The sequence below is a fragment of the Prinia subflava genome, chromosome 8, assembly GCF_021018805.1.
Source record: "Prinia subflava isolate CZ2003 ecotype Zambia chromosome 8, Cam_Psub_1.2, whole genome shotgun sequence".
Taxonomy (NCBI): Eukaryota; Metazoa; Chordata; class Aves; order Passeriformes; family Cisticolidae; genus Prinia; species Prinia subflava.
The window spans coordinates 18,907,412-18,932,989 of record NC_086254.1 but is presented as its reverse complement, the minus strand read 5'-3'; the positions used below and the strand labels follow the sequence as shown (position 1 = coordinate 18,932,989).

Sequence of the window (25,578 nt, the reverse complement as noted above, 5' to 3'; positions counted from 1 at the left end):
TGCAGGGAGATTTTCCCCTGCTGGCACCGCCGGCTGTGACACGCTATCCCCAGCGGGGTGGGCAGCAGCACTGTGCTCGTGGGGGCTGTCGCAGGTCTGTGCCCAGCCCGGTGACATTGGCATGGGGACACCACAGCCCCCAAGGCCGCCTGTTCACGGCGCCGGTGCTCCGCTGATGAGCGCGTTAGTCACGGGCTGGAAATACCAGGGAAAAAGTGAATGTGGGGTGAGCATTCGTGGGAAGCAGGAGAGCCGTGGCGGCTGCCTTGAGAAGCCGCTGAGGAAACGGAGCAGCGGCCAGGCGGGATGCCCCCGGTGCTTCGGGGGGGTCCGTGAACGTCACAGCCCCGCTGCCCCGCTCCCGCTGGCCGAGTCCCCGGGGATCGCGCTCCAGCGGTGCCGGCAGCCGTGGCACCGGTGACCGGCTCTGGCGATCCCGCCACTCACGCGTGGGTACCACCGGGCACCGCCCGGCCCCGCTGTGGTTGGTTTCTCGGCACGTCCCGGTGCTGGGCAAGCAGCCCCGATCCCTCCGCCGGTTCCGCCGGGCAGTGGCCCTTTTGACGTCATTGTAGCCGGTGACGTCAGCGGCGGCGGGTCCGGAGTGGGGGGTCACGGCCGCGGGCGCCGCCGGGGCGGGGCGAGGGCGCCGGAACTACAACTCCCACAAGGCTGCGCGACCGCACCCCACCGGCGGCGGCCAATGGGAGCGCGGCGGGCGCTCAGGCAACGCGCACGTGGCAGCGGCGGCGGCCAATGGGCGGCGGCGGCGGCCGTAGCCCGATGGGCCGGGGAGGCCGCGCTCCGCGAACAAAAGGCGGCGGCGGCGGCGTGAGCGGGGCCGGAGCGGCAGCGGAGCGGAGCGGGCGGCAGCGGCCGAGCGGGGCCCAGGTGAGTGCTGGCACGGCCGCAGCGCCGAGCTCTGCCCGGTGCATGGCGGAGCCTCCACAGCGCCCACGCGTCTGGGGCGGGAGCCGCGCTGGTTCTGGCCGTTCCCGGCCCTGGTAGCTCGCGGTGTTGCGGGCGAGCCCCGGGAGCGGCGCGCAGCCTGAGGGAGCGCCGCGGGCTCGCCCACGTAGCGGCTGTACCGGCGGGAGCGGCCGTACCGGTGCGGCCCGGAGCGGAGCCCCTCGCTCCCACCGGCACGGCCGCCCCGACCTCGCGGGCGCTGCTCCGCCCGGGTGTCCGCGGTGATGCCCGCTCGGGTCCCGGTGGCCGGGGCGGCTCCGGGGCACGGACAGCGTGCGGTGGTCACAGAGATTACCAGAGGGCAAGTAAAGGGGTCCGGCTTTACGCATATTTCGCCCCTGGTCCAAGGAGGCCTTGGCCAAAGCACCTCTGCTGCCATAAGGAAAATCCTCCGTGCCCGTCGCGGAGGAGCAGCCCCGGTCGGGATCACGCTGTTCCCGTACGAGCAGCAGTGTGCACAGCCCGTGTGTCGCTCCATTCCCGGGACAGCTGGCTGTGTTCCAGCTCTCCTGTTTGCTGCTTGCAAACACCTCCTGTTTGACTTGCTGCTTTCGAAATTCTCATCCTGCTATACAGACTCTCCCTTCTCTCTGCTGAAGTTTGTCTGCGGGCTGAAAACTGAGGTGCACCCTGACTATCCTGTTTGTAGGTGTCTGTACTCTTTCTGATCCCTGATTGGGTTTGGAGCTCAGGGTGTCAGCTCTGTTACCCGGGCCCTGTTGGGTTTCCTGCATGTGAGACTCTGCAGCTCTCTCCAGGTATCAGCGCTCTTCCCACACTTTCAGTGCTGCCTGAAGTGGTTCCCAAACAAAAACAGCCACAATTGGCAGTCCTGCCCAGCCGTGGTGTCCTTTACTGTCATACACTGTGCAAGTGATTTAAGGAATAAGCTTGTTAAGGAGCCCCAAGGCTGCAGAAGAAGATGATCTTTAATGACAGGATTCCCAAATTCTCCCCTTGTGGCACTGGGTGCCCTCCAGGTGTCAGGACCCTCTCCGCTGCTCTCTGTTAGCCACACAGAACCGCTCCATGGTCCGTGCTCCTCCCTGGCTGCCGTGTTGCTCTCAGAGATTCCATGTGTGCAGGGAGCCTCCCCCAGAGCTGGGCATGCAGCACCTGTTTGCATCACCCTGCGCAGCATTTCCCAACCGCAGCTGCGGGACCGTGACCTCGCCTTGGCCACGGCACTGAGCCCGCACCATCCTCTGATGAAACACCCGCCTTTGCCAGGTGGGAGCTGATGTAACTTTTCATGCTGCCATGGGCTGAAAATACTGGCTGAGCTTGAACCGTGTTAATAAATGACCCAGAATGGAGGGGAGAGGCTGCTTTATGGTGTGGGTTTGTTGACACAATTGTTGGGAGAGTGGGCGTCAAGTCTTCACTGGAGTGGGAGTCCTTTCCTCCTGGTCTGAAGTGTCGTTCAGGTGTGATTGGAGGGTGGTACCAATCTGGATGTCAGAGAATTCCATGTGTGAGCACCACATTCTGTGTGAACATAGAGTGGTGAAGCTGAGTTACATCTCTTCTGGTTAGAAGAAAAACAAACTAAATCAAAGTCTGTCATACTTTTTCTCCCCTTGCAGAGCAGACCGTGTCACACTGAGCAGTGCCACATCACTGCTCTCCTGGGAGTCAGGGAGACTTCACCTGAGGTCTGTGTCAGGAATGCCTCCCTGTTTCTCCATCTGTGTTTCCTTTGGATTTTTTACATGGTGATCTATTGGAGCAACAACGTGTCAGTTGTGTCCCAGCAAACACAACATCCAGCTCCAGGACTCTTGCCTGCCTTGCCACTGTCCCGCTGATTTTCTTTGTCAGTATACTCAGGAAACTTTCCCCAGGCATCAGTTTCTTTGCATATATTTGACAGGTGATGTTTTGAGGAATAAGTGCTGCTGAGCCCCTGGAAATATGATCTAATTTATATTTCTTACTTGCTCTGGACTTGGTAGCAAAAGCAAATCCAGTTCTTTTTGAAGTGGGGTGTGTGGATGATGAGACCAAGGTCTCCGAGGTGTTGCAGGGAAGCTGTTTGTTGGAACCTCACTAGATGAACACAAATCATTCATGGAAATCTGTGGCATTTGTGCTGCTGACATGAATCTGCCCTTGTGTGTGGTGGGTGCAAGGTCTGGGGTCTGCAGTGCTGAGAAAATTGCAGATCAGTCTTGGCTAATGAATGCTGAACAGAGCAGTGGAAGAGAACGTTGTTATCCCACAGATTCTCTGCCCAGTGTTCTGGGCAGAGAAAGGGACATTTTTCCTGAGTTTATATGCAGAGGTGCAGCCACTGCTCTCCCCAGCACTGGTCAGCACTGCAGGTGCTGAAAATAAGATTATTCTGACAGATGGGAGTTGGAACCTGCCTCATTCTTGGGAAAGTGGGGAGATTCAGTTCCTCTGTGTTGAGTCTGTGTCCCTGCTTGGTGTTGGCAGAATGGATGCAGTGAGTTAATGGACCTGCTTGTCAGTGGACCTGCTCAAGCACACACAGGCAGGAATTGCTGATGCCCTATGGATTATTTTCCTGCTGATCTCTTAACTTAACAGTTCAGCACACAGAAGCAATTGCTTTGTGCTCTCTGTCCCACGAGGAAGGCAGGGTTAGAACAGTGGAAAAACTGAGTGAAGGGAGTGATTAAAGACTTGCTAATCTTTAGGAAACGTGAAATTCGGGCAGATGAGGTCAGAACAGCCTCATTCCTGCTGTTCTGTTGCCATGACACAAGGATGTTATTATTCACCTACTGCTATTGTAGGAATTCTGTAGTTCCCTTTCTTTACCCCAGTAGTGTTACTGCAAAAATAAGGTGATGAAGTAGAGAGGGAAAGCAGGGGAGCAGCAGAATGGAGAAGTATCAAAAAGGCCAGAAATGGTTCTGAGAGAGGAACAGCTCTGCTATTCCTTAGGTTTAAGGAATCCCATGTATGTCACTTGTTCCCACTGAGGTTTTTTTTACAGCACTATTCTTAATAAGACCTGAGGGACACCCTGGGTCCAGTTTCCTGCTGTTGCAGGGTATTCATTGGCATAACCAGCATCAGCCTGAGTGGTTTAATTTTGTAATTGTGGACTGAAGTTCTGCAGTGTTGTTCAGAGGCTCTGTGACACCCTGGAGAAATGACAAAAACTTAGATTTCTTAAAGAAATATGTTTGCCATTTTCTTTTACCCATCTGCTTCTGCTGCAGTGACATGTGACAGTGTCTCTCTGGGACAGGCTCTGAGCAGATTGTGGAGCTGATGGATTTCCAAGGGGTTTGAAGCAGTAATAATGCAGCTCCCTCTCAGGCAGAACAAATGGTGGCTGCAGGTACTGTGGGAGCAGGGTTTGCTCTCAGAAATAGCTCTGCTTAAAGTACAAATTCCAGTGGAAAGTTTTGGGCTCCCCAGCACAGATGACCTGTGTGTGTGGAGTGGTGCTTGTGTCTGGGTGTGCCTGCAGAATCACCCTGGGCTGTTGGTCTGGGGTTTGGTGTCTTCTGGCTGCTCACAAGAGCTCCCCTCTTGTCAGACCACCTTGGCTTTGGCGCTGGGCTAATAAACTAACAGGGACAAGTGACAGGAGTGGGGGCTGAGTGTGAGGAAAGATGGGGTGCTGCAGAAACGTTGCCTGATCCTGTTTTGAAGTGGCATTAAATTGAAAGCTGCGCTGGAATCTCTGGAATCGCGTTCAGGTTTTACATCAGAACTCTTTGAAAGTGGGCCTGCTGTTCTTTATCTTTTGTCCTTGCTGTAGCTTTGCCTTTGTGATTCTTAACCCTGGAATTGCATTTGAAAAGATGGCAGTGGTGAAGTTGACTGCTGGTCCTTAAGCACAGTTATCTGATTTCAGTAATAGCCCTTACTCAGTCTGACTTGTTTGGTTTGGGAAGCTCAGGGAATGCAACCTGCCTCCTACTGTCCTTGGGATGGACAACCCTCCTTTCTGCTCTAGGGAGAAAAGTTCTTTATTTCTCATTATGGCTAGTTAATTGCTGCCTATTCTGAGTTTGCTTATAGGATGAATAGCCCAGCTGAGTACTAATGGTTATTACCTAGAAGGTAGCACAAGAAATAACTGGAATTTGTGAACTGTTTCCCTCTGTGGGTCTGAATTGGGGTGTTTTGTGAGGGCAGGTAGTTTTACTGAGCCATTCTAGAACTTGGCTGTCCAGCTGCTCAGATGGAATCTGAACTCCTTTTTTTTTGTATTGGTACATCTCTGCTTTGCAGCTCTCCCAAAATCCATCCCAAGGGTGCTTTTGCTTCCTGCCACACTGGCTTTGCTGGGGGAACAATGACATGACCCCAGTCACTCAAAATGCAGGAGGAGCTGCTGCTTGAGCATCTCTGTCAGCAGTCTGACCCCCAGCCATACCAAACCTGCCAGCTGATCACAGCACTCCCTTCTGATCTGTGACACATGCAGACAGGGCCACTGGGATGAAGTATTCTTTTAAATAAGTGTTTATGGCAGCTGAAAATAAATGTATCTTTGACGCCTATGACTTCTTTTGCTGCATATCAAAAAGAATAGTTACGCTCTTGAGGTCAGAAATCATTTGCTTACATCAGTTTGGAATATGCTCGAAAAGACAAGTTGACCATCCATAGGAAAGGGACTGAATTAGGAATTTTTCTTAAAAAAACCAAACCCAAAACAAACAGTCTAACCTTAATTTTTGTTGTTGTCCTGAGTATCTTATTCTGTGAGATGTAAAGCTCTTTCCAAAAAACCTGGTTCTGAAACGAGAAAAAACAATGATGTAAACCTATTCTAGTTTTGGTAATCCTGGCAGTGTTTTCCCTTTAGAAAAGGGATGGGGATTGCTGATGTGCCCACAGCCAGGCTTGACTGGGAATATGGGATCTCTAATTATTAGAGAAGTGAGTGGGAGGGAGGGGATCTCTTCCTGGAAATGCACCAGGAAAAGGGGTAGGTGAGGAGCAATCCTGGGGTGCTGAGACATTGGAGAGAGCTGGGCACTGCTCTGGGTGTGATGGGGTGCTCCAAGCTTTGGGAAAGGCTTGGTGGTGGCTGGGATAGCTGCAGGGGTTCTGTCTTTCCCTGCAGACAAGGCTGGATGAAAATTGTGTGTATGGCAGGGAAATGGGATAGAAGTTTTAAGCACCATGAGTAGTTCTTGCTTCTCAGGAGAGTTTTGTGATCTTATATACGATGGGGAGGCTTTGGTTTGCTTTGGGTTTGTGTTGAGCTGAGTGATGCAGAGTTCTTGGCCAGAACAGGGCCCTGTTCCTGATGGATTTTTGGGTTTTTTTTCCCTGTCCAGACTAGGTAGCCATGTCAGCCAAAGCCATCTCGGAGCAGACGGGGAAGGAGTTCTTGTACAAATACATCAGCACCACTTGTGCCATCCAGAACCGCTTCAAGTATGCCCGGGTCACCCCAGACACGGACTGGGCACGGCTCACCCAGGACCACCCCTGGCTCCTGAGCGAGGTAAGGACAGCAGGAGCTGCTCCTGGAGCACCTGAGAACTGCTCCAGATCCCTCCTGGGAAGGGATTCAGAAGGGATCTGCTCACTGCTGCTGCTCTGCCACAGTTCATTCCAGCCCTGCTGAAGAAACAAGCCTTGCCTCAAGACTCAGTATCCCCTCATGGGGGGCTGACTGTTCCTTTAAGGCTGTAAAATACAGGAGCAGAGATAGCTGTGAACCAGTTGCTCATAACTGCACAGAAGGTAAAAGGTTGATTCAGACAGAGATGGCAGTCCCTGCTCTCAAAGCCTTGCTCTGTGAAATCAGGGAGTGTTCTCTCCATGTCTGGCTTTAATGTCAAGTTAGGACACTGCTTAGTTTTCTTGAACCCCAAAAAAAATGTTAGGGAAAACTTCCTTATTTAAATTTTTCAGTGCAAAATCATTTATCTCTGTGTCTCATATCCTCACACTTTCTGTAGAGAAAACATACCCAGAGCTCTTTTTATTAGCTGTCCAAGCTGGCTCCTTCCCAGTGGTTAATTATATTAAATCGTTGGCTGGAGAACACGAATGTCTCATAGTCCTTGACTGACTGACTGATAGAAGCCCTGCACTAATTAGATGTTCCATGCTCAAGTGCCTGAATGAACTGCAGGAAGAGATCAGCAGTGCCTCTAAAAGCCTTGAAGGAAGCCAGAAGGGAGCAAGGATGCTCTTGGACCTTTAAGGCAGGTTCTGTAAGGCTGGAAAAGGCTTCAGAGTTCAGCAGTAAGACTATTCTCAGTGTTTTGTACTGCAGCACAGAGTGTTCTGACTCTTAAGTTGCTGAAGTTGCAGGACATATCAGTGGTACAGGAGAATGGCACCCAGTTCTAGTCTGGATTTTTAAATGCTATTTGGAAGCTAGAGATGTGTGTAACCCAGGAGCAGCTATCTGTGGGTATCTTATAAAGAGCCACGGTCAGCTGGCTGAAATGTGCCTAGGCCTGGCCTAGCCAGTCTCATAAGCAAAGTGTAGTGACAACAGGGGCTTTTTTTTATTTGTGTGAGCAACTGTCTGTGTCTGTCGTGACTTTTATTGGGTTTTTTCAACAAAAAAAAATAAAGATAGAACAAGCTGTCACCTCAGCCTCTGATGTCTGCTCACGGCTGAGTAGAAACAAGGTGGCTTTTCTCAAACTACATCATTAAAACCCCCTAACTTGCAGGCATCTTGTACCAGGAGCTGGATTTGCCAAGATTAAAGGAATTTTGCAAGCTCGTGTGCTGTGCAGAACCGGTTGAAGTTTTACTTCACGATCTGCAGAGAACCACTCAACCAAAGTCACTTCCTAATGCTTCTTCCTTTAAATCTCTTGCCCAACCTTTGCAGCGCTTAGTGGTGAAGCCAGATCAGCTCATTAAGAGACGTGGGAAGCTTGGACTGGTTGGGATTAACCTCACTCTGGATCAGGTGAAGGCTTGGCTCAAGCAGCGCCTGGGCCGGGAAACCACGGTGAGTGCTTTGCTTTGTTCCCAGGACAGTAAAAAAGCTGAAAAATCACTGATCCTCTGTGTGTTTTGGCTGATGATTGAGTGTTACTTCAGGTCCTTATTTTAAGTCAGTGCTGCTGTGGAATATTTATTTTCCTGGGAATGACAGTGCAGTGCTAATGATAATGGAGTGCCTGCCGTCCCTGCTGCTGTGTGTTGGGAGCTGATGGAGTTGTGCTGCCTCAAGGAATTTGTGCCTTTGGCCCTGCTGGGATGGATTTGCCACTGGCTCCAAGCTGGTGTGGCAAGAATTGGGGAATAACAGGAGCAGCATCATGAGTGCTCCCCATTGGGAAAAGGATGGGTGTGAAAATTATCCTTTAGCACCACACACCAACCATATCTACAGCAAGGACTGGGCCACAGACATGGGACCAGTGGTGTCCTAAGCATCCCCCAGTGTCTCTTGAGCCTGGAATCATGGCTTTGGATAACAGGGAAGTGCCTAACAGAACAGTTCCTGCACCCATAAGAAGAGGCTGAAGGATTCTCTTGCTCTTCTGTGCTCCCTGATGCCATTTCAAGGTGAACACTACTCTGAGGCCTCTGCCCTTGCCACTAGCTCAGGAATTCCTCACTTGTGAATTTTCTACTGGTCCAAGAGCAGCTCAGGCCCTTGTGTCTCACTGTGCTGAGCAGGACCCAGTGACTGCAGTCACCCCAGTGCTGTCTCTGGGACAGGAGAGGAGAGCAGCTGTCCTGGTGTAATTCTGATACCACTCTGTCCTGTTAGGAATGGGAAAGGTGACCGACTCCTGTCACCAGATATCCTGAGGTGACAGTGCTGAGTGCTGTGCTGGAGAGGGAGGAGTGGTTCCCCAGGAAAAGTGGAGAGGGAACAATTTTAGAGCACTGCTGATTAATTCTCAAAGCTTTCCTTATGCTGTCACAAATGTGCTGGACAAGTGGTTATGGGTGCTTATCTTGTTTTCTGTCTCCAGATTGCTAATGCAAAAGGAATCCTAAAGAACTTTCTGATTGAGCCCTTCGTCCCTCACAAACAGGTTAGTACACCATTAAAACAGGCTTTTAAATGTTTTTTGGCTTGCATGCTTAGCTGGATTGGTACAGTGGAGAAAGCAGAAGTTTGAGGGTGTGCTGTTGAGCTGACAGTGTTGCTGCACACCCCTGGGCAGTGTCAGGGTCACTGCTGCTCCTTGGCAAGCTCAACCTTGGGCTCAGCTGCCCCAATGCCAGCACTGGCACAAAAGCTTTATCCAATAAATGCTTGTCCTGCTCTGTGGTGCAGGAGGAAGAGTTCTATGTGTGTGTTTACGCTGCCCGTGAGGGAGACTACGTGCTCTTCCACCACGAAGGGGGTGTGGATGTGGGAGACGTGGATGCCAAGGCTCAGAAGCTGCTGGTGGCAGTGGATGAGAAGCTCAGTGAATCGGATGTGAAGAAGCATCTCCTGCAGCATGCACCAGCTAACAAGAAGGAGTAAGTAGAGATGCAGGTCTGGGTAGGACCAGCCATGCAGCAGCTGCTCTCTTTTATCTCAGTGCCACATCCTTCTATTTCCTTCACTCTGAAGCTCACTGTCCTGCCCTTCTTGCTGCTCTCCAGAATATGCCATGCATCCTGAATTCAAGCTCTCTGACCTTATCTCAGCTGCCTGTAAAACCCAAAAATAAGATTTCCTAGTGCTGAGCCTTTACTTGGCAGCACTTGTCAGCCTGCTTAGGTCTCAACCTGAGCCTGGAGACATGGACTGAATTCTGATCCTTTGTGCCAGCATAGAAGTTTCTTTTGTTTAGTGAAATAGTGATGAGATGTGGCTCTGACTGCTAATTCAGAACTTCCCTCTCCCTTGCTCTGGCCTGATCTCCAAAGTGATTGTCCTGTTCTTCTTTCTGTAGGGTTATCTGTAGATCTCAGGCTTCTGCATCTCCCTCAATTAGGTGCCCACACCTAGTTAGCCTAACAGGAGTCATAATTCCTCCAAACATAGCGCAATCCTTGCTGAAATTGTGCAGCACTGAAGGGTGAAGGAGCTTGTCACTCCATCAGTTCACTGCAGCCTCTTCTCCCCATCACAGCTAACGAAGCTCAGATCTGACAAAGATGGGTATCAACAGGGAGGCAACGATGTGCTTCTGTCCTGTGGGGAGATAAATCAGACTGCACTGCTCTGACAGTTATGAGCAACTGTGTCCTCAGCAGAGTTTGGTGGAGGGTAATTAAGATGAGTCATCAAGGTCTTCCTTCCCTTGAGTCATCCATCACCCAGGCTCCTTCCAGAGAAGATGAATGAGAATGAAAGAAACTGATGCCGAGTAGATTTGCAGATTGCCACTAATACCAATGAACAGAGCAGGCTGTACTCAGATTTGGCTGCTTTCATTAACTTGTGTTACTTTTCTTGTTTTTTACAGCATCCTGGCCAGCTTCATCTGTGGCTTGTTCAACCTTTATGAAGATCTGTATTTTACGTACCTCGAGATCAATCCATTAGGTAATGGATATTTTTGGCAGCAGAACTTTCTGTTCTGAAATACTGAAATGTGTTCTTGATGCTTCCTTTGGTTCTGTAATTCATAACAGCACTAAATGCCACATGCAGAAATATGGAAGTGGCAGTGATATGTCTTTGAGCTGTTCATTCAGTGAATTAAAAATGAGGAAATGAAAAATTCCCTTGAAGGGACTGTTAAGGCAGTAGTGAAGAAAGCAAAAATTGCACTGTTAGAACAAAACAGCCCCTGAGACAGAGCCTGGACCATGGCCACATTTACTGGTTAATTCCTCAGGGAACTTGTTTGGGCTGGTCAATACTGCCCAGTGCCAGGGGAAACAGCAGTCACCCAGCTTTTGCAGCTGTTGGAGTAAATCTGTAATGTGTCTCTGTACGACCCAGAGCTAATTGTGATGTTTTTCACTGCAGTGGTCACTAATGATGGTGTTTACATCCTCGATTTGGCCGCGAAGATCGACGCCACGGCTGACTACATCTGCAAAGTGAAGTGGGGGGATGTGGAGTTCCCCCCTCCTTTTGGCAGGGAGGCATACCCTGAGGCAAGTGACAGCTGGGATTCCTTCACTGTGTCCTGAGCTCATCATTGCTTGAATGCCCATGGTGTTGCTGATTCCAGTGGTTTTGTTGGTGTGTCTCAAGCACCCTTTGGCAGTGCTGTCCATGATAACCTGTGCACAGGCAGCTGCAGTTCCAGGACTGCTCAGAATCCCACTCTGAGCTGCAGTTGCTTCCCAGCTCTGTTTGGTCAGTTCTTTAATTCAGAATTTACTTAATTAAAAATGGAGGCCTATATTTAACTTTCCTCAGCTGTGTGCCAGAGCTCTGTGCCTGTGCAGAGCTTCCTTTTGTGGTTCCTGCTCAGATTGCTCCCTTCAGCATCACGATTTTTCTCTTGGTGGTTACTGGGGGCCCCGTGGGAGCTGATGTTCCCTCAGTGTTTCAGTGACAGCTCTGAGAGCAGAGCAGCAGCTGTGTGCAAATGCTGCATCCAAGTGGGAATCCAGAGAAAATAACCACCATTTCTGAAACTTTTTAAATAAGAAGATGTTAATGCACCTCTTTTTCAAAAAAGTGATAACAAGATGAGGGCTGCAGGCCACAGCACTTTGTTGTAAAGCTAGCAGTGCCTGTTCTCTCTCCAAATTCCCCAGATCTGTACTGATGGATGCACAAGCACTGCTCCAGACACAGGTCCCAGCAGCTTCAGAGGCTGTTGGAAGTAGAGCTCTCTCCTTAATTATTCTGTGGGTCTTATTTCAGGGGTCTGTTCTTCTCTCTCCAAAAAAAAAAATTCTGTCCTGACTTTTTCATTTTAATCATTATAATTATGCTTCAGTTGGAAGGTTTTTGTACTGTGGCCAGGAAATCCATTTAGCTGTTCCTTTCCATGTTGCTTGCTGGATGCCAACACTCAACTCAATTTGCTGTTAAAAGGATTAGTTCAGTTTTTGTCTCTGAATCATCCCTCTCAAGTCCCTGGGAAGGTTGTTGTGGCAGGGTCTTTGCTGGGAATGTTAATGAACTCTGATGAAGTGCTGCTCAGCAGCCTGGCACGCTGGGCTGCAGGAGCACCACGTGGAGCCAAATTACAGCTCTCACTGATTAGATTCCTGGCTCCAGCACAGCCAGAGTGGTCACCATGGGTGAGATGATGTTTAGATTTCCTCAGGTCTCAGATAAGGCCAGAACAGACTTTAGTTCTGCTCAGATTTTGTGCCTGTGGTGTGATGGAGGGATGGAGCAGGGCCTCTGTCCCTGATAATTCTCTGTTTGTAGCTCTGCTGTCCGTGAGCTGTAGCTGCTGAGGTGTGATTGCTGCGTGTCCAAATGCACCCAGCTCTGTGAACCCTTGAGGTGGAAAAGCTGCAGGAGGAGGCTGAGGTTGTGCTGCTCTCTCTGCAGGAAGCCTACATTGCTGACCTGGATGCCAAGAGTGGGGCCAGCCTGAAGCTTACAATCCTGAACCCCAAAGGCAGGATCTGGACCATGGTGGCTGGTGGAGGTGCTTCAGTGGTGTACAGGTAATGGGAGCAAGCTTTCCAGAGGGCAAGGAGTTCAAGGACAACATAATTGCTGCAGAGCCTCTGGAGAATAGACTCTCCTAAAGCCATTTTTCCCATACTGTGACTTTTTGGGATCTCTTCAGAATGAAGATGCTGTACAGATTTTTCACCAGGCTACGGAGCATAGTGTCGACTAGAGAATTTAAATTTGGAAGGGTTAGGGTTAGATACAGTTCCTTTCTGACTTAAAAAGGAACAAGCTGGCTGGAGGCTGTTGAGGGTGGTGTGGTTGTTGTAGTGGTCACTGAGTTTGTATCTGGGGAACGTGACAAGATTAATTGTGACTGGCACAAGAGGAGAGCAGCTTTGTTTTCAGCAGACAGCACTGTCCCTCTGTTAAGAATCCCACTTCCTCAGGCATCTGGAATACTTTAGGAACTTTATAGTGACTCAAATTATAACTAATCTCTTAAATAACTGCTTTTTTTTATTGTTAGTGACACCATTTGTGACCTGGGGGGTGTGAATGAACTGGCAAACTACGGGGAATACTCAGGAGCCCCAAGTGAGCAGCAGACCTATGACTATGCTAAAACCATCCTCTCCCTCATGACCCGAGAGAAGCACCCAGAAGGTGAGGGAGATGCTGCAATTCCAAAGCTGTGAAGCTGTGTCTGGCAGGAAAAAATGGATAAATCTGGGCTGTTACTATGCTTAGCTTTCCTTGGCAGAGCTTTGAATGTACTACTGCCTTCTGAAGGAAGCAGGGCTGGATTTCTGTCAGCTCTTGCTTCAAAGAGAGAACTTTTGGTTTTCCATGGGGCCTCAGAGATCCTTATCAAACATTCTTGCTTGGTACAAAGCTCTTATCTTCTAAACTCAACTGCTTTAGGGTTTTTTTTTCTACTAAACACAACTGGTTACTCTGCAACTTTGTTTTGCTTTTTGTCCTTAACTGCTTCCTGATCTTGGAGTACTGTGCTCTTGAAATGGTTTTACTTACTTGTGTTTCTTCCCTCAGGGAAGATCCTGATTATCGGAGGCAGCATTGCAAACTTCACCAATGTAGCAGCCACCTTTAAAGTAAGTGACCAGTGTCAAACACCAGCAAACACACAATTGTCAGCCCCCAGCCCTTCCCAAGTCCATGTTTGGCTGAGGCTCATAGTCCATCTCTTCCAGGAGTTCCTGAGATGATGGGACAGGGTGAATGTCTGGCTGCCTGGGTCACCCATCCTGTGTGTTTCTTTTAGGGCATTGTGAGAGCAATTAAGGATTACCAAGGCCCTCTGAAGGAACATGAGGTGAGGATCTTTGTACGAAGAGGAGGCCCCAACTACCAGGAGGGGTTACGTGTCATGGGAGAAGTTGGTAAGAACCGCACTCATCCTTAAGTTTTATTCTTCCATCTTGTTTCTTCCACGAGCTTTCTCACGGTTAAACGCTCCACTTTGATAGATCTTTCCCCTGAGGAGGCTGACTGCTTTTTTCTTCCACAGGGAAGACCACGGGGATCCCCATCCACGTCTTTGGCACGGAGACACACATGACAGCCATCGTGGGCATGGCGCTGGGCCACCGGCCCATCCCCAACCAGCCGCCCGCCGCGGCACACACCGCCAACTTCCTGCTCAACGCCAGCGGCAGCCCCTCGGTGAGCTCCTTCCCCCTCTGCAAGGGGCCTCGTGGCTGAGGAGCCTCCTGGAGCCTGCCCAGACAGGCTGGAAACGCGTTTTGGCCACCAGTGTATGTGTAGGAAGCTTTAGGGAAACAAAATGACTCTACTGGCGCAGTTTATCAGGAGAGGCCACCCCAATGCCCATCTCACCTGTGCAGAAAATGTGGCCTCTCAAAGGTGGCAATGCCACTGTTGAACCTATTGGGTCGTTATTTTCTGTCACTTGACTGAAATGATCCTATCTGAAAACTCATTTTCTTTGTAGTAGACCAGTGTAGCCCAAGTCAGGTCACCTCCTCCTCTGTACTCCAGGCCATACCTGGAGCAGTGTCCCTCACTGACTTGGCTTCTGAATCTTTCAGACTCCAGCACCCAGCAGAACCGCCTCCTTCTCTGAGTCCAAACCAGATGGTATTGCTCCAGCTAAGAAGGCAAAACCAACAGCACCTCTTGGTAAGTGCAGCCCTGGGAGTGCTGCTGGCAATGCTCTGCTGTTCCCAGAGGCAGGATGGGCATGAGACAAATTTTTTTTTTCCTAGATATAAAGGGAAGCAGTTCTGTGGTACCAGTCTTGAGTGTAGTTAAGTGGTTTGGCAGCTCATTTGTGCCATGAGCTCATACACACAGTGAGTCAGAGTTGCCCTGATCTGGGATGTTCAGGAACAGCACAAGAGGAAGTACAGGGAGAGGGCTCCAATCTGTTTTTTAACAAGAGCAAACCCAAAAGCCTTGAGTGCTGTGGAGAGGAGGACTGCTGCAGCACCTGCCTAGGTGCCTGGCCAGTGGGCTGGCAGCAGTCAGCTCTGTCACACCATTGCATGAGTGATTCTCTCTTTAACAGATTCAATCCCAGCCTCCAGACCTGGTTCAGGTAGGATTTGTGTGACCAGCTGAATGTGCCTGGCCTTGCTGGCAGCTGACTTTTTTTAGTTCTTGGTTTTGTTGCTGTTTTTTCTCTCCAAAAGTTTGCTGTGTTGTCTGGTCCTTTCCTCCTGCCCAGCGTATTTAACTGTCACTATGTGAATGTCTCATCTGGTTTTTCAAGTGCAGATCACACATGCCTCTGCACAAATACTACCTATTTCTGGGAGGGAGAGGGCCAGGTCTCAAACAAACTTTGTTTTTTCTTCCCATCCCCTGCACAACCATCACAGAGAACAGCCTGAGGCACACAGGGAAAAGCTTTGTCCCCTTTGCTTTCCAAAAGGAGGAGTCACTAATTGTGACCAATAACTGGTATCTTGTTTCAAAGAGAAACAGCCTAGTGCAGGGGCCCTGCTTATCAGGTTTGGAAAGTACAGAAAAGTCACAAATTAACTAAATGTTGTCTTAACAGTCTAGCAAACCCTTAAAGCTTGTGCTCAGTGAAGCTGTTTTATAGGGACTTTAAGACTCTCTTGGGCTCTGTGCTGTGTGAGAATAAACTGCTGAACTAGGGGCAAAGCAGAGCTTCAAGTTACCTCCATTATCAGGAGGAAGGACAGTAGAAGGGCAATTCTTGGATTGTTGCTTGTGTGCTTGTTTCTCTGGGTCTGCATTTTGCTGTTCTGGGAGCACTCGTGGTACCCCCTTGCAGGCACCTGCAAGATAAACAGAATTTTAATGACAAGTCATATTGCAGTGAATCTGAACTGTGAGTGTGTGTAGGGCTGGAGAGCAAGGACTGATTTTATTTTTGATTGAAGCCAAGGACCAGTGTCCTGTTTAATCCCTAATGCTGTTTACCTTTGATCCAAATCCAGAACAAACTCAGCAGTAGCCCAAGTTGGCATCAACAGGTGGATCAGCTCTGAGTTTTACAAGTTTTAAAATTAATTCTTCCTGGAGTCAGAAGGAGGGACTGAATGTTGTGCTGTGATAAGTGGTGTAAATAGACTTTAAGCCAACAGTCCATCCACACTGGCTGAACTGTTGCTTTGCCTGTGACTCTGTCCCCTGAAGCCAAGTTTTGGGCCATATATAAATTCTTGGAGCCATCAAGTTTGTGTTGGATTCTGATCATTTAAAAAAAAAAAGAAAGAAAGAAAACATGAGTATGTTGAGCTCCTTTATTTGTGTCCCCCATTTTCTGCCTTTTTTAATTTCCTATCATTCTACTATGGTGCCCTAACCAGCCTCCCATGGTTTGCCCAGACTGTGGGTCACATGCAAATAAATACATGAAATTCAAAGTTCTCTTCAGCTTTACATAAGAATACTGGGAGAAATATGACAGGCCTATGAGAGGAGAAGTTTTCACTTTTCTCCTCTCCTATATCAGCTCCCTCCTGAGATTCACTTGTCCATTTAGTGAACCCCAAAACCTGGCTGTTGTGTTCAGAATCCAGGGAACGAGTTGCTGCTTCATCTACAATTTCTTCCTTAATTTGGACAGCGTGGCTACTCCATCCTGCAAACTGCAGTTCATCTCCTGGCTTCAGTTTGGAGGGGGTGGCAGGAAATACACTCCTCCAGGAGCCTTTCAGCAGGCATTTGGCAAAGCTGCAGTTTGTATCTTGCTCAGGTGTGCAGTTTGAAGATGGTTTGGTTTTTTCCCCCTCTCTCTGAGCAGGTAAAGCCACAGCACTGTTCAGCCGCCACACCAAGGCGATCGTGTGGGGGATGCAGACCCGGGCTGTCCAAGGAATGCTGGACTTTGATTATATTTGCTCCAGGGATGAGCCCTCAGTGGCTGCCATGGTTTATCCATTCACGTAAGTAGCCTGTGGCTTCTCCATCTGCCTCCAACTCTTCTGTGACCTTCTTCTCTCTCAGTCTCTGTGGTTCTTTAGTGGAGCTCTGCCCTGGTCTCCATCCCTGCTGGAACACTTCTCCTCTGCTCCCTTCCACCCCCAGGTTGGCTTTGTAGGCTGCTTTCTTTAACCATTGATTCTGGGCTGCGCTGTTGAAACAGCTTAATGTTCACCACAGAACTGAAGTTCCATTTCATGTGCTTTAAAAAGATGTCCAAATTCTGTTCTGCACTCAGTGAGTAAGGCAGGTGTGACTGCCTGGGCTTTCTTTCCAGCCCCGCTGGCTCAGCAAAGGCAGTCAGGCTGTGTAAGGCTTCTTCCACTCACCTGCTGTTGGCTGTGTGCTTGTCTGAGACACCTTGATCTGTGCCTGCAGCAGCAGGAATTACCACTCCAAATATTATCCAGAATCATAGTGCTGCTGACAAACCAAAGCAAATATGTAGCCAAACAAAATTTAAAAAAAATAAAATCTTGTTCGTATTCTTTATAATAGCAGCAGTGGTTACTGAGCAGGCAGGGAGCCTGTGGATCCTTCAGTGGGATAAAGAGTTCCCTTGTGGTGATTACCTTCTTTTGCTCATCCCTACAGGGATGAGAGGGGCTATTGGGTGTGCATGAGCTGTTTTATTGTCCCTCCTCAGTGTGGGGGTCTCCCTGTGGGACAGGGCAAGCAGGGAGAAGGGAAACAGCAGCTGTTGCTTCCCCGTACAGTGAGCTGAGAGCCCAGAGCCAGGCAGGAGCCTTGGTTCATTCCTGTGGTATTTACAGACATCCTGGAGAGCTGATGTCTAATCAGCCTCTGTCCTGCAGAGAAATTCTCCTCTTGACAATTAAGACCTTGTACTGTTATTCTGCAGCTCTGATGGTAATTGCAGCTCTGTAATAACTTCTCAGCAAGTGCAAACCTCGGGGTACTGAGTGCAGGCACGCTCATTTCTGTAGGTGAGTGGCAACCTCTGGCAGTGCTGCACTTCATTAAGGAGGAAAAAGCAATAGGGACTGAAGTTTAAAGCTACCTGTAATTATCTGACTCTGCTTGACCTTTTGGAGGGAGCCAGGCTGGCAAAACCTGGAATGTTCAATCATGAATGTACTGGTATGGGAGCACAGCCAATATCCACACATTTAAATGACAGAGTTCACTGCAGTTCGAGTCAGAGCATCTACTGTGTATGAAATACCAACAGTGAAACCTTCCCAGCTGCTTCCCCTCCAGTGCAGAGTCCCACTGTAGCAGGATTGGGAAGCTGACTGGCCCTCCCATTTCTGTCCTGGCTGTTCACCACTGATACTGGTTTCCTGTTCCCCCAGTCCAGCGTTAGCACCAGCCCAGTGACACAGCTTTGCACGCTTCTCATTCATTACTCTTTCTGTGCCTCATTCTGTCTTCCAGCTTGGAGTAGAGTTAAGGCTCTGGTAACTTCACTGTGGGAGAGCTTATTCATCTTGCTGGATGCCTCTGTCCCCATTAGCCCGTCTCCTTCCATATGCTGCTCTGTCCTATTCTCTGAAGAACCTTCTGCTGTCATATGGTCCCTCCCCAGACACTCTCACGTGCTCGTGAGTGTCTCAGTCAGTCTCGGGGGCTGAGAATGGGGTTTGTAAACTCCTCTGTCTGCATGCACTGTGTCCCTTTGCCTTTCCAGCAACCTTAAGGTCAGGGCTTTTCCATCTTCTCTTCCACAGCGGTGACCACAGGCAGAAGTTCTACTGGGGCCACAAGGAAATCCTGATCCCAGTGTACAAGAACATGGCAGATGCCATGAGGAAGCACCCAGAGGTGGATGTTCTCATCAACTTTGCCTCCCTGCGCTCTGCCTATGACAGCACTGTCGAAACTATGAATTATCCCCAGGTGAGTGCAGGATCCAGAAGAAGCCCAAATGAAGAAGGAAGACGCTGTCAGCAGGGTACTGGTGTTTCTTAAACCATGACAGCATTAGCAAATTGTCTTGGTCTTCTGACTTAGCAGATATGCAGAATGTAAGGAGGATGCTGGGGGTGCCTGGCAAATCTTTATGCTGGACTTGGAATTTGTTTAAGAGGAACTTGATGCTTCTTGGTTAGCAGTAACTACTTCAGGCTGACTATAATAATAGTGCTGCTGTGATGTGCAAGTGTGGCATATAGGTAAAACCTAACAAAAGAAAGGCCTTGTAAAATCATGACTCAGGCCTGTTACTTTGGCTAAGTATAGCTAATAGCAGACCTGAAAAATGTGAGAATCAGCCTGTCAGCCTGCACCCATGAGAAAGGCATCTGTACCTGTGTCAAGAGAGATTCTATCCCTGTGAAACATCTTCCTCCCAGGAGAGAAGTATGTAAACAGTTAGGGAAGTTTTTGACTGACACATAAACCAGCAAATACTAACCAGTGAACTGAGTTACAATAATTTGCTAACCAATTAGAATTAAACACTATGCCTTCTGATAGCCATATAAATATGAGGTGTGAAGAATAAAGATTGGCTGTTCTGGATGAAGAAACAGGTGTCTGTCCATCTTTACTGTGATGTACAAGGGGGAGAAAATTCCCTGACCAGAACATCAAGCCTTTTATGAAGATCATGGCAGCCTGCAGATCCATGCATTGGCCTTGCTGGATGAGAGTGCACAGAGTGACCTCCCAGAGGCCTGCCAAGGGCTGCTCTGTGGGGTACCAATGGTTTTCCTTTTCCTGCTGCAGATCCGCACCATTGCCATTATTGCCGAGGGCATTCCGGAGGCCCTGACACGCAAACTGATCAAGACAGCTGATAAAAAGGGAGTCACCATCATTGGGCCTGCAACTGTAAGTACTGATGGCCACCTTCTCCTGTCTTTCTTGAACTTCAGATCAGCTTTCTGTGATGGATGAAGTGTATCCTACAATCCACTTTGTCTTTAGTCACAGGAAATGTATGCTAGTCTCTAATCTTAAAGTCTTTACTATCCTCCTTTCTCTACATAAATGCTGTCAAGTCTGCCTTACACAAATATTCCTCAGCTTCATGATTTTAAAGGCCTTTACACCTTTCCCTTTAACAGGTTGGCGGGATCAAGCCAGGTTGCTTTAAAATAGGCAACACAGGAGGCATGCTGGATAACATCTTGGCATCGAAGCTGTACCGGCCTGGCAGCGTGGCCTACGTGTCCCGCTCTGGGGGAATGTCCAACGAGCTCAACAACATCATCTCCAGAACCACTGATGGTGTCTACGAGGGGGTGGCCATCGGGGGAGACAGGTACGAGCTGGCACCTTCAGCAGGTTTTTGAGTTGGTCAGCAGAAGAATTGTTGGTCATTTGGAGAAGGGAGAGCGGGTCGGGTGTTAATTTCTCTTTCAGATAAGTATATGAAATAAATTTCTGTTTTGCACACAGGTATCCTGGTTCAACTTTCATGGATCATGTCTTGCGTTATCAGGATACTCCAGGAGTGAAGATGATTGTAGTACTGGGGGAGGTGAGTGAGATCACTCTCTGAGAAATACCTGTGTGTGGTTTTTGTTTTGGGAGCATCTGACCTGGTTGCAAGGATGCTAAATAGCAGCTACTTCTACTGGTCTTGAATATTCTAAATTTTATTTCCTGTGGCTTTCATCAAAAGAAATTGAATGTATTCCACAGGCAAGCATAGTCTTCCCTATTTAAAAAAAAAAAAATCAAGTTTTGTTCTGAGACTTCAACCATTATTCTGTGAAAAAGGAGAAAAGCTCCCAGCAATGCTTCTGAGTGTGTCTTGGAGCTGGTTTTATCAAACATGCTGCTTGGAACCATCTCTCTCTCCCTGCAGATTGGAGGCACAGAAGAGTACAAGATCTGCAGGGGCATTAAAGAAGGCAGGATCACCAAGCCAGTGGTGTGCTGGTGCATTGGTACCTGTGCCACCATGTTCTCCTCAGAGGTATGTGCAAAAATGGGGGCAAATGCATAAAATAGGGATAGATCCACAACAGGATGAAAAACACAACTTCACTCACTGTACCTAAACCTTCCAGTAGTGGCAGTGGTAACTTTAATGTGCAAAAGTTCATAAATATAAATGATAAATATCTTACACTTCTATAGTTCTGCCACAGGAAATTTCCAGGGGATTCTGCTTGCTTTTGTAGGGAGCCCAAATATCCCACGGAAAACAACAAATTCCAGTAGCTGCTTGTTTCTGGAGTGGGAATGGCAAAGATCTATGTTAAGCAGCTCTGAAGTGGGGCAGTTTAGGGAGGCAGAACATGAATGAATAATGAGCCTGGAGGGATTCCAGATCAGAACATCTGTGATTGCCCTGCTGGCTCTGACTGCAGCCAGGAGTTTTGGTAGCCCAGAGGAGACAGATGTGTATTCCCAGTTAGGGAGCCACTGGTGTTCCCAGTCAGGGCTGTATTGTGTTGCACTCTCTGCAGGTAACAGTCTGTATTCTTTAGTGCTCTCTCTTTTCCTGTTTGTAGGTGCAGTTTGGCCATGCTGGAGCTTGTGCCAACCAGGCCTCTGAAACTGCTGTAGCAAAGAACCAGGCCTTAAAGGAAGCTGGAGTGTTTGTTCCCCGGAGTTTTGATGAGCTGGGAGAGGTCATTCAGTAAGTCACATTCACAGGCCACCTTCAGCAGTGGACAAAAGCTATCAGGGCACTGATTCTGGCCTGACAGGGAATATATTTCTGCTGAAGGAAAGCAGCTTCTACTCGTTGTGGGGTTTTAAGGTCTAGGTTAGATCACCTTGCTTGGATCTCTTAGAAGGACCAAAGTTACTGAATGGATTCTCTCCCTAGGTCTGTATACCAGGATCTTGTGGCCAAAAGAGTGATTGAACCAGCTGAGGAAGTACCTCCTCCGACTGTGCCAATGGATTACTCCTGGGCAAGGGTAAGCTGTGCTGGTTTACCTGCTTTTGTCTTTCTTGGAATCACACAGGGGATTCTGGATGCCACGTTGGGGTTATACCTTGTGCTTTGTAGTGTTACTTGTGAGCTGCTGGCTGTGCTGGTTCTGGGTTGTGGAAGCTGCTCTGAGGGCAAGCCTGGGGCGTTGCTGTTTGCCCTCTCTGCAGGTGTGGGGTGTTTAACATCCTCTCTTTACACTGCAATTGCAGGAGCTGGGACTGATTCGCAAACCAGCTTCCTTCATGACCAGCATCTGTGATGAGCGAGGGCAGGAGCTGATCTATGCTGGGATGCCCATCACCGAGGTCTTCAAAGAGGAGATGGGAATTGGAGGGGTTCTAGGCCTGCTCTGGTTTCAGAGGAGGTGAGGCTGCTCTTGTGAAAGCTTGCAGACTCTTCAGAGTTTTTCTTGTTTATTAATAGAGTTTAAGCAAAAAAAAAGTATTTCCATGATTCCTTTGTGAAGGTAGATTCACTGGAATGCTATCTCTGTGTTCCCTCCATGACAGCATGTCAACATTTTGGGTTGCATACAGCATGTTTGAATCTCGGGATGAAGTTTTCCATGAATCTTGTGGTGCATTGAGGAAATTCCTGTATTCTAGGCCTGATTCACACTCTGTGACTACTCTAGAGAGGCTGGGGACTTTACAAACATTTGCATTTGTGCTCTGTCCCTGACTGATGTGGTGTCTGTGCCCAGGTTACCCCGGTACGCCTGCCAGTTCATTGAGATGTGCCTGATGGTGACAGCAGACCACGGGCCGGCCGTGTCCGGAGCCCACAACACCATTGTCTGTGCCAGGGCTGGCAAAGATCTGGTTTCAAGCCTCACCTCGGGCCTTCTTACTATTGTGAGTACTTGATATTCAAGAAGTTTAGCTTCGTTACTCATTACTCTAAGTTTTATTACTACTAATTTTTGGGTTGACTGCAGAGTCACAGACTGGTGGTGTCTGTCCACTCACACTTTGAATTTCAACTCTAATAGTTTGGTGCTCCCTGTTTTAAATCTGGTTCATTTTTCCAGTAAGCCAGACTAGTTTGTGTCCTTTGAGTCTAGAAATATTTTTGTAGCGGCCAAATTGCTATCAGTGACTCTGTTTGGTTGCCTGAACTCTGACAAGAGTTACTAAAACAGGCACTGGATTGCATTTTCCCCCACGTTGTCTCTAGCAGAGATGCACTGGGTCCAGATTGGCACTCCTGTGAGAGATAAGCAGATGCTTTCTCTTAGCTGCCTGCCCAATTCTAATGTCATGAATGCCAGAGACCAAGAGGGTGGATGGGGGAGATAATCTTGGATTTTTATCTTAATTGTGGGGTTCTTTGATGCAATTGCCTTTGTGTCTTGCACCCAGGGTGACCGGTTTGGGGGAGCACTTGATGCTGCAGCCAAAATGTTCAGCAAAGCTTTTGACAGTGGGATTATCCCCATGGAATTTGTGAACAAGATGAAGAAAGAAGGGAAGCTCATCATGGGCATTGGACACCGAGTGAAATCAGTAAGAAAACTGCAATAGGAAAAACTGGAGGGATTTTTAGGGGCGGGTGGGGGAGAGCAAAAACAGAGCATTTAGCAAGTTTCAGAGGCAGCTATTGACCAAATTCTCCCAAATCTACAAAGAGTATCAGTAAGAGGCAACATCATTGACTGTAATGTGTTCTGAACTTGCAGATAAATAACCCTGACATGAGAGTTCAGATTCTCAAGGACTACGTGAAGCAGCACTTCCCAGCCACTCCGCTGCTGGACTACGCACTTGAAGTAGAAAAAATCACAACTTCCAAGGTGAAAGGCGCCACCATTGAACTGCTTTGGGCTCTGGTTCTCACGGGAGGGACAGTGACTGGGGCTTAGCTGTATTTTCAGTGCAGTGCTTCATAAATTATTGCTGGGGATTGTGTCTGGGGTAGAGTTGAGGCCAAGTACAGCTGCAGTTTGGAAAGGCTGAAGGCTTTTGGATAGTAGGAAAATGCTGAACAAGCCAGAGCATCATCTGTGGCCACTGTCTACACTGGCACTGCTGGGTGTAAACCCAAGGCTGTTGGCACATGTGCTGGCCCATGACAGGGAACCTGTGGGGACTGACCCAGAGGGGGTCAATTTTTTGGGGCTGGTTTTCCAGCATTCCCATTTCCAGCATTCCCATTAAGTGTAGCTCTCGCTCAGGCTGCTGAGCAGCCTCTCCATTGCTGGGCTGGAGTGTCCCCAGCCACAGGCAGCCCTCAAATCACCAGTGGAAGGTGCCAGATGAGCACCATTTGCACTGTTGACATCTTTATTGGGGTGTGTTTTATTTCCTGCAGAAACCAAACCTTATCCTGAATGTAGATGGCTTTATTGGCGTGGCCTTTGTTGACGTGCTCAGGAATTGTGGCTCTTTCACACGGTGAGTGAGGGGAGCTGTTCTTGGATCATGGTGCTGTGAAGCTGCACTGCCAGCTCCTGAGGGGCAGAATTCCATGACACTGGGAAGGAAACATAGCCTGACCTGGCTTTTGGGGGCAGAAAGCCACCAGGGGAATCTGTGTGGCTTCTGGCACTAGAGCAGGTGACAGCCCACCTGAGATTGATTTCTTAAACAGATGATGACCAGGAGCCAATTATTTTCCTTTGTTTTGCAGGGAAGAAGCAGATGAATATATTGATATAGGAGCTCTGAATGGCATCTTTGTACTGGGCAGGAGTATGGGATTCATTGGTGAGTTTGCCACGTCCTCCCTGCCCCATCCCTCCTCCTGGGGCTGCCCTGCCCCAGGAACACCAGACAAACCCGAAAGCCGGGTGCACTCAATGCACTCCAGAAATCCAACTGGAGACAGACTAAGAGGAGGGATGGCACTTTTGTAACATAAACCACTCCCCTTCCAGGACACTACCTGGACCAGAAGAGATTGAAGCAGGGTCTGTACCGTCACCCTTGGGATGACATCTCCTATATCCTACCGGAGCACATGACCATGTGAGGAGCTGGTGTTGCCTTGGAATGCACCAGGACAGAAACCTGCCCAGGGGACAGCCACAGTGGGACTGTGATGTATAAAGATGAATATTGGGACAGAGACGTTGAGCTGCCTGGTCAAACTGTGCAAAGCGACTGTTTTATAAGGATAGAAACTTACTCTAATAAAACCAAAACTTGTGCTATTCCCTCTGTTACCTGCTGTATTTAATACTGTCTCTCACACTTTTTTCTATTCTCATTTCATTTTGTTTCCAGAAGTGATTTGGGTTGAGGGGGTAGAGGTTGGCTCATAGGTATGCCTTACTGAACCTAACTCTGGTAACAAGCTGTACCTTTCCCATGAGGGGAATGTGCCTGTCATTCCCATAAGCCATGACTTTGGATTTTTTTGTTGTTTTTCAGTATGTTTACCATGTTCTTATCCTTGGTCTGGCTGTACCTGAATCCTGGGACCACTGCTGATGTATAACCAATGTTAATCAAGCTGGTGTAGTAATTTAAAGTGTAAAGTTGTAACATACTGCTGTGAAAACTGTGAAATCCCTGTGTCTGTATTTATGCAAACAACCTCTCCTTTCCTCTGACTGCTGCTCAGTGCACTGTCACTCGTGATCTGCAGCTGCAAAAGTATCTCAGTAATAATTTCAGTGTCCTCCTTGTCTGTGTATTGTAACCAAATGCAAATAAATACACATTACTAATTTATTCTTTTTCCATCTCTGGCTTCTGCAAATTGTCTCTAAACCATGTCTAAGGCGATGAGTGACAAGTTGTCATTTAACAAAAATAACAATCTTCAAGGCAATTACTCCTGAGGGCCTGTTTCAGGTGATTTAAAAGGGGAGAAATAGAAATTAAACTACATACAGCCTTCACCTTGCCTGTATCACTGTAGGTCAAAAAGATAAAATTCAGTAAAGTAGGGATTAAAC

General features: G+C 48.6%; 1 protein-coding gene across 1 annotated transcript; it reads left to right on the top strand.

Moving 5' to 3' along the window:
• Window positions 1-731: 731 nt before the first annotated feature.
• Window positions 732-25,351, top strand: ACLY (ATP citrate lyase). Its single transcript, XM_063403838.1, has 28 exons — window positions 732-891; window positions 6,246-6,415; window positions 7,769-7,891; window positions 8,871-8,933; window positions 9,179-9,369; window positions 10,305-10,384; window positions 10,814-10,944; window positions 12,308-12,426; window positions 12,906-13,042; window positions 13,430-13,491; window positions 13,662-13,779; window positions 13,908-14,062; window positions 14,449-14,539; window positions 16,638-16,779; window positions 18,508-18,676; window positions 19,508-19,612; window positions 19,849-20,045; window positions 20,183-20,264; window positions 20,595-20,705; window positions 21,247-21,374; window positions 21,567-21,660; window positions 21,887-22,041; window positions 22,381-22,531; window positions 23,039-23,182; window positions 23,356-23,469; window positions 23,988-24,070; window positions 24,306-24,382; window positions 24,553-25,351. Exons 2-28 carry the CDS (start codon window positions 6,257-6,259, stop codon window positions 24,645-24,647), a joined length of 3,276 nt encoding a protein of 1,091 aa, XP_063259908.1. The 5' UTR covers window positions 732-891; window positions 6,246-6,256; the 3' UTR covers window positions 24,648-25,351.
• Window positions 25,352-25,578: the final 227 nt, after the last annotated feature.

Coding starts and splice junctions, on each gene's coding strand:
- ACLY (XM_063403838.1), top strand. CDS start 6,257: ATGTCAGCCAAAGCCATCTCGGAGCAGACGGGGAAGGAGTTCTTGTAC. Junction 20,706..21,246: donor CCACCATGTTCTCCTCAGAG/GTATGTGCAAAA, acceptor TCCTGTTTGTAG/GTGCAGTTTGGCCATGCTGG. Junction 22,532..23,038: donor CCTCGGGCCTTCTTACTATT/GTGAGTACTTGA, acceptor TCTTGCACCCAG/GGTGACCGGTTTGGGGGAGC.